Source organism: Folsomia candida, unplaced genomic scaffold, assembly GCF_002217175.1.
Source record: "Folsomia candida strain VU population unplaced genomic scaffold, ASM221717v1 Fcan01_Sc002, whole genome shotgun sequence".
Classification (NCBI taxonomy): domain Eukaryota; kingdom Metazoa; phylum Arthropoda; class Collembola; order Entomobryomorpha; family Isotomidae; genus Folsomia; species Folsomia candida.
In genome coordinates this window covers 12,516,684-12,529,000 of record NW_019091194.1, presented here as the reverse complement: position 1 = coordinate 12,529,000, position 12,317 = coordinate 12,516,684, and the positions used below count along the sequence as shown (strand labels likewise).

General features: G+C 35.8%; 3 protein-coding genes across 3 annotated transcripts; 2 read left to right on the top strand and 1 right to left on the bottom strand.

The window, feature by feature from the left end:
- Positions 1–20: 20 nt before the first annotated feature.
- Positions 21–1,201, bottom strand: LOC110844601 (aquaporin-11). Its single transcript, XM_022090842.2, has 4 exons — positions 987–1,201; positions 585–886; positions 338–470; positions 21–260 (listed from the first exon to the last, which is right to left on the bottom strand). Exons 1-4 carry the CDS (start codon positions 1,174–1,176, stop codon positions 61–63), a joined length of 825 nt encoding a protein of 274 aa, XP_021946534.1. The 5' UTR covers positions 1,177–1,201; the 3' UTR covers positions 21–60.
- Positions 1,202–1,303: 102 nt separating this feature from the next.
- LOC110843456 (glutathione S-transferase 1) lies at positions 1,304–3,375 on the top strand. The gene is made up of 7 exons (XM_022089420.2): positions 1,304–1,399; positions 1,495–2,057; positions 2,177–2,311; positions 2,385–2,561; positions 2,635–2,697; positions 2,763–2,939; positions 3,025–3,375. The coding sequence occupies exons 2-7, from the start codon at positions 1,976–1,978 to the stop codon at positions 3,183–3,185; spliced, it is 795 nt and encodes a 264-aa protein (XP_021945112.1). The 5' UTR covers positions 1,304–1,399; positions 1,495–1,975; the 3' UTR covers positions 3,186–3,375.
- Positions 3,376–4,336: 961 nt separating this feature from the next.
- On the top strand, positions 4,337–8,217 carry LOC110844385 (glutaminyl-peptide cyclotransferase). Its single transcript, XM_022090573.2, has 10 exons — positions 4,337–5,245; positions 5,343–5,440; positions 5,659–5,704; positions 5,793–5,920; positions 6,395–6,468; positions 6,547–6,668; positions 6,739–6,781; positions 6,853–6,920; positions 6,990–7,333; positions 7,454–8,217. The coding sequence occupies exons 1-10, from the start codon at positions 5,168–5,170 to the stop codon at positions 7,584–7,586; spliced, it is 1,134 nt and encodes a 377-aa protein (XP_021946265.1). The 5' UTR covers positions 4,337–5,167; the 3' UTR covers positions 7,587–8,217.
- Positions 8,218–12,317: the final 4,100 nt, after the last annotated feature.

Genomic DNA, 12,317 nt, shown 5'->3' with positions numbered 1-12,317 from the left:
TGTCCTCCAACGCCGATCAATCTAATTACATAAATAACCCTTTTATTTATTAGACAACTACTATTTAAACTTTTTAGCATTTCCGTTGCGCAATAATGAGTTATTCGTCATAAATTTTGAGAACATTTCGAATATGATAGATCCCAGAAGTGGGCCACCCCAGTACACTACCAAATGGTCCCTCCAAGTAATTCCACCACAACCAAATTGAATTGTTGATGCCAAGATTGGATTAAAGTAGCAGCCCGTATAGGTAATTCCTGCACAGCCAAGAAAAACGTATGCATGTACAATAAACAATACCAAACATTCGTCAGAACATTCTTTGATTACTCACCTGCGTATACTATTGACACAAGAGTTAGCGGAAGTGATAGAAAATTGTGCTTTCTTTGTCCAAAGGCTTGAATGGCAAAACTAAACGCGAATGTGGCCAACGCTTCCACAACTAAACCAAGAGTCACAGAAACCTAATTTAGAGGACAAAAATGTATTTTACCTATTTATCAATGTTATGTAATATTGACGTATGTGCATATATGTATCACGGATTTAAAACCTTGCTTATTTTTGGAGACACATACCTGAAGATGAGTAAAACAATGAGCTTGCTGAATTCTTTTCAGATGGGTTATCCTATATCCTAAACTCCAGATAGGTTTTACATAGACCGTGTAAACTAACGAAGCTGCCGTCAACTGGGCAAATAATTTTGTGAGAGACGTTTTTAAGCCGGGTTTCCTTTGTAGAATGTCCAGAATATGGGGGTGTGGGGCTACGGTGGCAGATTGATTAGGGAAATTTGGAGATTTCCAAGCGTGTCCCCAGTAATTGAACATGATAAGCATGAGACCAGTGTATGCAAGAAATCCGTGAGTTTCGATTACTGTCAAGAGATGCAACTAAATTATGTTTTACGGTACGATGATCCTTGTTCAAAGATTTATTCAGATAGATTATGTAAAATTTTGTGAAAAATTACTCACCCACGCCAAACTCGAAACATGTTGCGAGTAGTTCGAAAGTGGCAATAAACTCGAGCAATATAATTTGGTAATATTTAGAAGCAACGACTTGTAGCAAAATTAAACGGGCAAGTCTCATCACCACTGCGGTGGTAATAATGTATCCCACAGACACACTAAAACTCGGAGTGTCTAATCCCTGCAATATCATGATTTTTAAAGTAAAAATCTGTTAAAATTTAAGTAATTACGAGAATGTAACTCGCTAATTCACAGCTGTGATTGTTTTTGCAGCCAGTTTGCCAATTCTAGCACAACGAGATATCACAGTTTTATCACAATTAAGTAGTGAAGTGAACCATGAGACCGGGTGCATGTACATATACAAATATGAACCAAACATCTAATCCCAAGTGAGAAAAAAATGAACACACGTAAGTGCATCTGGTTTGTGCGAATAGTCGCAAAAGGGTTCAAAATTGCTGAAAAATTGTCATAGCCTTTGGTTAATTTACCTTGTGTTTGACAGGTCTCATTCACTCACATTATTGAAGCTTCATACGGTATAAGAAAATTGGTATAAACATGACCAATTTTAGCATTTGCATGCAACATTTACATTTCCCAACATGCATGAAACTAAGATTTCATAATATTTTTCTAATATTAATCCTAAGTTGATGTATCCAATGTTGTTCTGGATTTGTTATACATGCATTATTACATCGAACCCGAGGAAACATTATTGGGAAACCTTGATCCCCGATAGCATGATATTTATAGGCGTGTGTAGAAACTCGAAATAGAAATCTCTCAATGAAATAATCTTGACCAATAATCCACCCACGACAAGTATTATTTTTAAATCACAATTTCCGTATAAATACTGGCCTCAACAATCGACAATATTCCAGTGCAAATCTTGTTCACAACCACGAAACATACTTGTCATCAAATAACTGAAAAATATACAAAAACACTTATCATCGCCGTCGTCGTCACCCAGAATTATGGAGGATCCAGAAATTAGGTTGGTCTACTTTGACATTCGAGGATTCGGAGAACCTCTACGGTGGATGCTGAAGATTAAAGGTACGTACGTGTTTCAAGTGAATTTTCCCCTCAACGATGTTCGCAATTGAACGAATTGGGGGAACTCAACCTGATTCTCAAAACTAATTAAAGGAATTGATTTTGACCTTTAATTAAAGGGCAAAAATTCGTGGACGAGCGTATTCCTCTAGATGCATGGGCAAACCAGAGGAAGCGAAGTTCGGGTGGTCTCGCTGCGCCAAAAGATCGCGAAGGGAAGAGAAAGTCTGCCGACAACTCTGCGACGTTATTACGTACGTATAAAAGCCTTTAAATAATTTCCAATCTTTCACTTAGAATTTATTGTTAATCTCGTTTCAAAATTAGGGTTCAAACGGTTTGTTGGACAACTTCCGTTGTTGTTTGTTGGCGATGACTTTGTTTTGACTCAAACTCTGACCGTGATGAGGTATCTGGCACGGAGATTTGGATTCAACGGGGAAGATGGATTGGAAGAGGCGAGAGCTGATGAGGTCGCGGATCTTGTGTATGACTTGCGACTACGTAAGGTTTTTAAAGACTTGAAATATTTTAGATTGTCTTTTTTTATTTGTCCTGTCAACTGTATAATTTTCAGGAGCTTGTGACTACGATGGGATCGCTTATAAATCCGCAACTCCGGATGTTTTGCGTCATACAGGTTTTGCAGAAATTTGAAAATCTAAATAAACTTGGTGTCATAATTTGTATGTTTTGTCATTTCAGTCTTTAGAGATTTTAACAACGCTCCAGAGAGTAAAGCCAAGGAAAAAATGAAGGATGACTTCACGAACATGTATTTTCCATTGTATTTTTCAAAATTTGCATCCCTTCTGGAACAAAGTGGTGGTGAATATATTGCTGGAAAGAGTCTCACATACGCAGACTTGGTAATTGTAAATTGTAAGTAAAGATTTTTTTAAACGTCTTCACTGTGAAAGCATATTGCACAGTACTACTACATTCGTATACTATTTGTACATTTTAGTCATCGAAGTCGTCGAGGACTTAATTGACCCAAATTGTTTGGCTGAGTTTCCAACTCTCAGGGCCCTCAAGGAGAAAATATTTGCAATTCCAGAAATTATTGAGTGGAGAAGTGAGCAAAGGGCAGCCACGATTGACTCTGGTTATCCAGAAACCGGATAATAGTTGTTCTTACATTATCGTAGACTCATATGTAGACTGAAATTCCAACAAAATACGTAAAACTGAACTCCATTCTTGTCGTTGTACGCAATAACAGAACTTATAAATTAATTTATGAAGAAGTTAAACTGTTTTAATTAGCATCAACATTATAATTAATTACTATAAATAAACGTTTCCCTCCACAACAAGTTGGAACGACTAACTTTCTTTCTGTAAAAGTTGGAACCTTATTTCATGAAAGGTGACTCACAATGCAAGTCTTTTACGTGTACAACTCAGATCTGGTTGGGACCAATTTTATTCTGTTCACCACAAAAAATAAGCATACCCGTATTTTTTTATTTTTCCTAATGCGCTATTTTGAGCGCGGGGCGCGAATTTTAAAACATTTTTCAGCCAAAACCTCGGTTTTTAAAAATTCTGCAAATTTTCGAATTTTAGCCCGAATCCAAAAATTCGAAAACATGTATCTTCACAATGACTTACTTGACTTGTAAAAAATCCAAATGCATTATTTTTTGAAAAATTAAAAATTTGAAAGAGTTTATAATTTTAATAAATTTCAAAAACTGGCAAAAAATTTTGAAAATCAAATTTCGAGACAATTGGATTTTTCATAAGTCAGGTAAGTCATTCTGAAGAGACATGCTTTCGAATTTTTGGATTCGGGCTGAAATTCGAAAATTTGCAGCATTTTTAAAAACCGAGGTTTTGGCTAAAAAATGTTTTAAAATTCGCGCCCCGCGCTCAAATTAGCGCATTAGGAAAAATGAAAAAATAAGGGTATGCTTATTTTTTGTGGTGAACAAAATAAAATTGGTCCCAACCAGATCTGAGTTGTACACGTAAAAGACTTGCATTGTCAGTCAAAATCCTATAATACACACGTGGTAAGTACTTACAACAACGTGGGCAAATAAATACGTGGGCATAACACCAAATCATAAACAACTCCATTAATAAATGTTGTTCATCTTCTTGACCTTTTAACCTTTTAATACGTGAGTAATGATTCATGCTGTTGAGTTGTGCTGTAATAATGCAACCCAAAAAAAGGATTCAGGGATCGAAAGTTGAGTTGCCCATCAACTCCCTTGGGTTGAAGTGAAGGCATGCAGGAGTAGTTCGTTGACAATGTCGCCCACAAAATACAAAATCCTCCAATCTGTCGGGAAATCGCCCCCACAAAAGAAAAAGTGAATGGAGGTGCTAAATTTATATAAAAATTTAAGCCACACGAACTCTAGAGACAAACCTTGTCAAAAACTTATTTAATTATCATAGCTCAACTACAGTACCAAGCTCAACAAAGCACAAGCCTCGCTATAAATGTGGTTGGGGTTTAGCCTTTTATCCGTAAAACTTTTTATACGCCAATTTTGTGCATGCTCACACCTTTGTCACGTATTTAGTAGCTCATCCATACTGGTTGCAGTGGCAAGTGGTGAATTTAGTGGATGACGTGACGAGACAAGGAAATGATAAAGACTTGGTTAGATAGAGAGTATATAAAATGCAGTAATGTAATGTAAAGTTAAGTGGCCTTTTCGTTTAATACGTATATCGTGGCACATATGACAAGGGAGGAATAGCAACCCACCCAAACTTGAGAAAATGGCACGAAGGGGATAGATTAGGTTAGATTGCCATTGCCCCCACAAATAAATTATCCAGCCAGCAGAGAATTTTATCTTGGTCCAACTACTTTATTAGACTTCTCCCACCCGGATTTGGGACCAGTTTTCTCCGGGCTTTCGCCAGCCCATAACCTTCCGTCCTCTTCGAGAGAGTGAAAGTGTTCCCACTCACAAATTCACTTGTGGAAGGCAGATTATCAAATAATAATATATAATTTTGGATTGATTTTCCGTGCCAATAAAAAAAGTTCATGGTCAACAAATAGTGAAAAGGTGAACTAGTATTATTTCATCAGTCAGTCAGGGTTTGTCCATCGTTGCTCTTGATTACACTAATTAAAGATGGGGATGCTAGTACAAACTTTACTGGTCCTCTGTATTTCTGGATACTCGTACAGTCAAGACTGGTATGAACAAAAGGTGAGAGCTAAATTTTTAATATATTAATTACAGATTTAACATATTTTGTGATTTTGAAAATGAGTTTCTTTTAAATCTATTTCTGATATAATTTCAGTACTATCACAGGCCATCCGAACTCGATTCTCAGACATATCAAGCTTTAGCAACTGGGGGAAATTCTGTCAGTTTTGAAACAATTGTAAATCCGCTTTTGTAAGTCAACCTTATTTATTTCTTGTCCTTTGTCCCTTGTCCCTCTTCAAATCTTGAATCGTGTACTTACACAATTATTGTAGTGGAACTACTACCTAAAAAATTTTAAGCTATAAAATAAAAAGAAGATAGTGACACTGACAGTATCATAAATTGCATAATAAACATGTTTCCTAACTTTAGCAAATAGGGATCTAATTGTAAATCAATGTTACTAGAATCCCGAGGGTACCTGGAACTGAGAATCATGTTGCTGTCCGTAACGTATGTACATTTTGTATTATTAATCCTATGTGTTATCTTTTATTCTGCATTCAATTTCCAAACGGATAACAAATAATATTTTTAACAGTACATCTCAGAGTTCATGGCCAACCTTGGATGGAATGTAGAAAAAGACACATTCGAAGACACAACTCCACTTGGTGTTAAACCCTTTGAAAATATTATTACAACTCTCGATCCAAATGTTCCTAGAAGGTAAAAAATTAGTGCAAAAACGATTATAATGAAAAGCCAATTATAATTACAATGATGTCAATCGAGTTTGAAATACATTCCTCGCCTATCTCCAGTGATTGGAGATATTGCAATCATTATTAGATTGTTGTACAAGCTTGTCAGAGGTGTTGGTGTATACATATTTGCGTATTAAACAGCTTAACCAGTATTCGTTATTATTTGTACAAAACATTCAATTGAAAGTTCAGATACCATCTGTTGATAATGTTGATAATTTAAATAGTTTGATTGTATATCGCATTATGTATGTAAATATGTACATAGTGTTTAGGACTGATGTAGCAGCAGATTTTTAAATTCATATTGTATTTTTTTCAGAATAGTTTCAGGATTTTATCTGTACTAAGCATTTATAAAGATAGATCAGCATAAATATGTATGTCTACTATACGATGAAAATGTAGACGATTTCCAGTTTTATGTTTGTTTCAGATTGGTGTTAGCTTGTCATTTCGATTCGAAATACACCCGAGAATACGCATTTGTCGGGGCAACTGATTCTGCAGGTATGTACCAAAATCAAAGAAACTTCACGGTGAATTTTCTATTATACAGCTTGTATTTTGAATTGAATTTAATTTCAGTTCCTTGTGCTCAATTGATGCACCTCGCAGCAACAATGAAAACAATGTTAGATAGTCATAAAAGTTCGCCACAGAATGTGACCCTTCAATTTATATTCTTTGATGGAGAAGAAGCATTCCAGGTTTGTCAATTTTTTAAATAGCCCATACACAAAGAATTTGTTCATTCTCAAAGTAAAATGTTTTATAAAGTACTGGACTGCAACTGATTCCTTGTATGGCTCAAGACATTTAGGTAGGTAAATATATTTCGTTAGAATATATATACTTATGAAATACATCTTGAATTAAATTTTGAAAATTTAGCTGCCAAATGGGAAGCAACTCCGTATCCTCCAGGAAATACAAACAGGACGAATGAGCTGCATAGAATGGTAGAAGGAGATAAATTCAACTTTCTGTATTTGAGAATATTGTGTAATATTGAAATTATGCTCTTGTAGGATATGATGGTGCTTCTTGACCTTTTGGGAACGAGTAATATAAGATTGTACAGCTACTTCCAAGAGACCGCCCATTGGTACAATACTATGCTGCAATCGGAGCAGCAATTGAAACGATCAAATTTGTGGAGTGGGTCAACCCGTACAGCCATCTTTCAAGCTCGTACTCAATTCGGAGGAGTAGAAGATGACCACATACCATTTCTTCAGCGTGGAGTGAACATAATGCACCTTATCCCATCTCCATTTCCATCTGTATGGCATACCGAGAGAGATAACAGGGAGGCGCTTGACTTTCCCACCATCGATAATTTAAACAAAATATTCCGCTTGTTTACTGCGAGGTATTTGAACCTTACTGCTTCCTCTTGACTAGATGCACCGGTGGAGGGGGAAAGCTTACATGAAAATAATCAAGGGTCAAAGTCCGAATTATAATGTTTCTGTCTGCTCACAAAACTTAGATATCTTTGGGGAAGTCATTCAGGTTCTTCGACAACCCATAGCCAAGTTCCACATACATCACCTTCTACATCTACAGGCACTACACTCCGTCCATTAGGATTTTTGAATAATTTCTTCAATCTGTTTGGATGATGACTGACATATGCCTACGCGATATTAGAATTATTTTACAACACTATCAATTGAGCATTTTATTCTATTAACACATACTTACAAAATGCAAAGCAGGTCACAGGTGTGGCTGACAATGGGTAAATCACGTGACAGACAATATCAGAAAAAATTATTTTCACATGACATTTGAACTTGCTTATAATTTTCTCCTCCATCGGGCCAACTTAAATCCATGTTGTAAATGTATGCATATTTTAGTAATTATCCTTAATTAATATGAACATAAAGGTAAAGGTGCTCCTTATATATTTAATCAATAATCTTTATGCAAAGTTCATGTATATGTATAATTACGTACTGTGTTACAATTTGAAACAAAAGTCTGTGATGCTCTTACGTTCATGTACATTCGGTTAGGTTAAATTTACAAGTCAAGTAAGAATTACAAAACTGAACCTGGTAAATTGTAGTTTAAGTTACAATCACATGACAGAAGACAAATTTTACAATTTTATGGACTATCAAGGACAGAAAAACTTTAACTATTGTACTTATAAATTGTACTTATTTCAAACATGTTTTATTTACTAGTTTCATATTAATTACAATTTAGGGAATGGATTAAAATTTTAAAAAAAGTTAAAACATATTTGATTGATATGCATACATATATGAGAATTGTGAATACTATAAAATAAATTTATTTTGGTAATTAAAAATAGGGTATACGATTTTGGTAAAATCCATTTAAAAATAAAAAAAACATTGCAAACTGAAAAATTATAGTTTTAAATCATTACGCCAAAATAAAATATGGACATGACAATGATATGATGATATCCTGCCAATTTATTAATCGACAGTAAAAGATTGTGCCACATTTATGCAAAGTACATACGTATGATACACATTTCTTCATTATTTAATTTCTAGAAAAATTTCACTGGTAGTTAAAACACTGCAAAATATGTACATAAATGTTCTCATGTATTTATTCTCATGTATGATTTTAGGTACAACTGGACGAAAAAGCACGATATCACATACTACCACGAAGAAATTCAGTGCATTGCAAACAATTTCTCATTCAGATCCGATTACAATAATTTGTTCCTCTCTGCATGGATCTCCGATTATTGTATTCATGCTACGCTACATTTGATGCTCAACAACATATAATAATATCACCAAGTGCTGTTTCATAATAAGCTGAACATGTCACCTGTCTTGTTATTTTGTCATGTCCCTTGTCTCACTTGCTCGAAGATGAAAAATGGCTTTTTCCAGAAATGGACAATCTAAAAATCTAACTCTTCATTCCTACGATAGCAAATGATAAAAGAAATATGACGCGAGATCGAGCAGACTTGCTGCAACTTGCAACTCATAATAATAACCACTGAGGAAAATGTCTTTAAGTGATATATTACGAACTTTGTATCTACTTCACTTCATTGTTGAACCTCTGTAGCATGTAAAAAGGAGAATAGAATCGAATGCAAATGGCAGGTTGAATCATGATAAATACTATAATTTATGATTTATACGAGGTAAATTAATTTGGACACCACAGCATGACATGACAATGGCCCTCGTCACAGAGTTTGTTATTTATAGGTCGTGAAATTATTCATTTGTTGGTTTAATCTTTGTAACATTTTACTACGATTGCTGTGAATGACGTCAAGTTTTTACTAAATTACAGCGAAATCTGAAGCTTGATACATGTATACATGTATGCAGAAGATTTCTTTTATTCATAGTTTCCTAAATTATGAGACATGCATATTATGAACTCAAATACCAGCTTTGCTCGAAATTGCTAGTCATAGACAATTGATTGTCGCATTTGTCTTAAGTTCTCTAAATTACTCAAGCACAAATTAATAATTGCGCTTGAGTCGACCTTTCATCCACATCGAAATATGTATCTGTATGTAATGCAATTGGTGAAGATATGATGCTGGAATTACACACATTCTTGGAAATTACCACTAAAACATATAAATGCTTTAAGATAATTAATGGCTTATCGTAAACAAGACGGGAACCTGTGGTCTGCATGTATACACATAAAAGCGGAGAAGGTATCACTTTTGAGTTTTTATCTCATCTCAGAATTAAAGAAAGTAAGAGTTGTCTCTATTCTACAACAGGCAGCTCTTCCTCCATGAGTAACATAAATATATAAATACATAAATCCTCTGATGCATAGCAAGTATTTCAAAATGAAGTCAAATGAAATCAAAATAGTAGAAGACACGGGCTCTTTATTATTCTTGCATACATTACCGGATGGCTATAATGGTTATAAAACGTTTCAAGATTACCAGTTGAACCGCAAAAGTCGTCGAACGAGATTTTTATAGAATCTCATCATTCTTTTTTTCCGACTAATAAAATACTTAAAATTGTTGCACGTCACAATGGACCTTGCCGACAGGATGGCGGATGCAACGCGTATGCAGGTGTATCTATCATCCTTGAATAATGTGCATGTGCATATATTTAGATTAATAAAGAAAGGCGATGCAAGACGGAATTAAAAGAATTGTGAAAGGATATAAAAAAGGGAAATAATTTATGACGAAGATCCAGCGATTTTCTGTGTGAATGAATGTGAATTGGTCCAACCTGGTCGGGAGTCTGCAGATGAGATGAGACTGTGATGTTGTTGTTGCTGTGTGAGAAACTTGCTCCCTGCTAATGCACATTTCTTTCTCTTGGAGCAGGCAGCATGTTGGTTGGATGATTGCAAGTGGCGAGCAGATTATGGAAGCAAGGCTGGAGTGTCAGTACGAATTTCGGAGGTCGGAGTCGAGCTAACCACCGGGGAAAGAGGTTCACCCGGACATTTTTCGTGTAAATGAGAGAGGATGCGAAAAATTCGGAAGGAAAGAGGTCCGGAAGTGAAGAATTGAGAAGAATTGAGAGCACATGTTAAAGAATCAAATTTCCCGTGACTCCGTAAATGGGAATCCTTTCCTTTCCTATTTTGGGAGAGGAGGCGGCTCAATCTCAGCACTCTTCTCTTAAGCTCTGCCTCTTGTGAGATCTGGTAAAAAAACATTGGCTGCACACTTCTTAAACATCTTTTTACACTACTCCCATGCCTAGGTATCCAACAAATACCAAATGCATGTACTAGATCAGTCATTTCGGCAGGAGAGACGGTATGGAAGAGACAACCTGCAGAGTCGTCGTGATACATGTGTATGACCACGAAAAGAAAGGACAAGCAGTGTTTACAAGTAAGAAGAACTTATCCCAAGAAGATGCGACATGCCTGCTTCCCTGCAATTCGTCAGATTTGCAACTTTCGGGCGGATTAAAAAGGAAAGAAAACCATATTGCTAAATGTTTGACTGACCGTTCATACGCTAGACATTTCGCAGAGAAAACATTTTTGAAATATATTTAAAGCGTACATGTGTGCAGAAATATGTTTGATAATAATGCTTTCAAATCTTAATTTACCCTTTACGCATGCCAGTTTTCCAATATAATACACAAGTAGCAGAGATATACATATTTTAATACTCATGTATACCACAATTTATCCTAAATGCTGCATAAAACTAATAAATAAACTAATCGTAAGCACATACAGCAAGGCAGGAAAGTTGTCAGAGATGTAAAAGTACTTTGTCTCTTAACCGCATTTTACATACTACGCCAGAAGGACATGGATGAGCTTTGATATATATTCACATACTTAATATGCGACGAAATGAAACGGATGTTTCTTGCACACACAACTCGCACACATCACACATGAAGAAAAGAGCGTTTCGCACACGCTCGCAAACTCACCCACTTTTTTGCTTAGTTGGATCATTTACAAATGTTCCCGTCTTATGTCCCTGCACTTCCTTCTTTGAATATGAAGACACGAAACGACAACTGTTGAGAGTTGTATGGAGTTGAGGAAGCTATTAAGCTATGAAATGGTATGTTTATTTGTGCATTATTTTGGCATTTCGGGGGAGAGAGTGCCAGGCATAATACAACCATTTGGAACAAGTTGCAAGTAAATGGGATTTTTTAGTTCATACATATATTCTCAACCAGGGAACAGCAGCCGTGGGTCCATTATCCATCGCTGCGGCTGCAACATTTTTACAAACCTTCTTTTCAGCTACTTTTAGAATATCAAGGCAAAGTCGGGATGCTAAACCATGCAAACTAGGAAGTGAACATTCATGGACAGAAATAGAGCCAAATTTTGCTAGAAAGAAAGGAGACTCGGAGCTTGGTCTCGTATCTGTCTCCGCTGTGAACACCTATACCTAAGTACATATGTACATACATATCTATCAAGGCCTGTGGTGACGGTACATCTCGCCGATTTTCCTTACATAATAGTAATAAGTGCCCGCATGTACATATGTACATACACATATACGAGGAGTATAATATGTACATATTGCATTATGAGAAAATGAATCCGCAGAAGTCTCCGTTCCTACTAAACCTATTTAGGGTGGAATTCCTGAATCTTTGTCCATTTACTGAATCTAGGCAGGCCAAATTTGTATTAAAAGTTGCATTTTTGCCAAAATTTTCTCCTGCATGGTTTATGTCTACGCTGTCTAAATACATCCAGCCGACTTAATTGTCAGTTGTGATTTCAGAATGTATGTCTTCATGATGAGGGGAAAAACACAATGGTAGACATGAAAGTCTGGCTGACCACGTCTGCCTTGATTTATTTATTTTGATGGTACCATGTCTGGTAGAATTAAGACG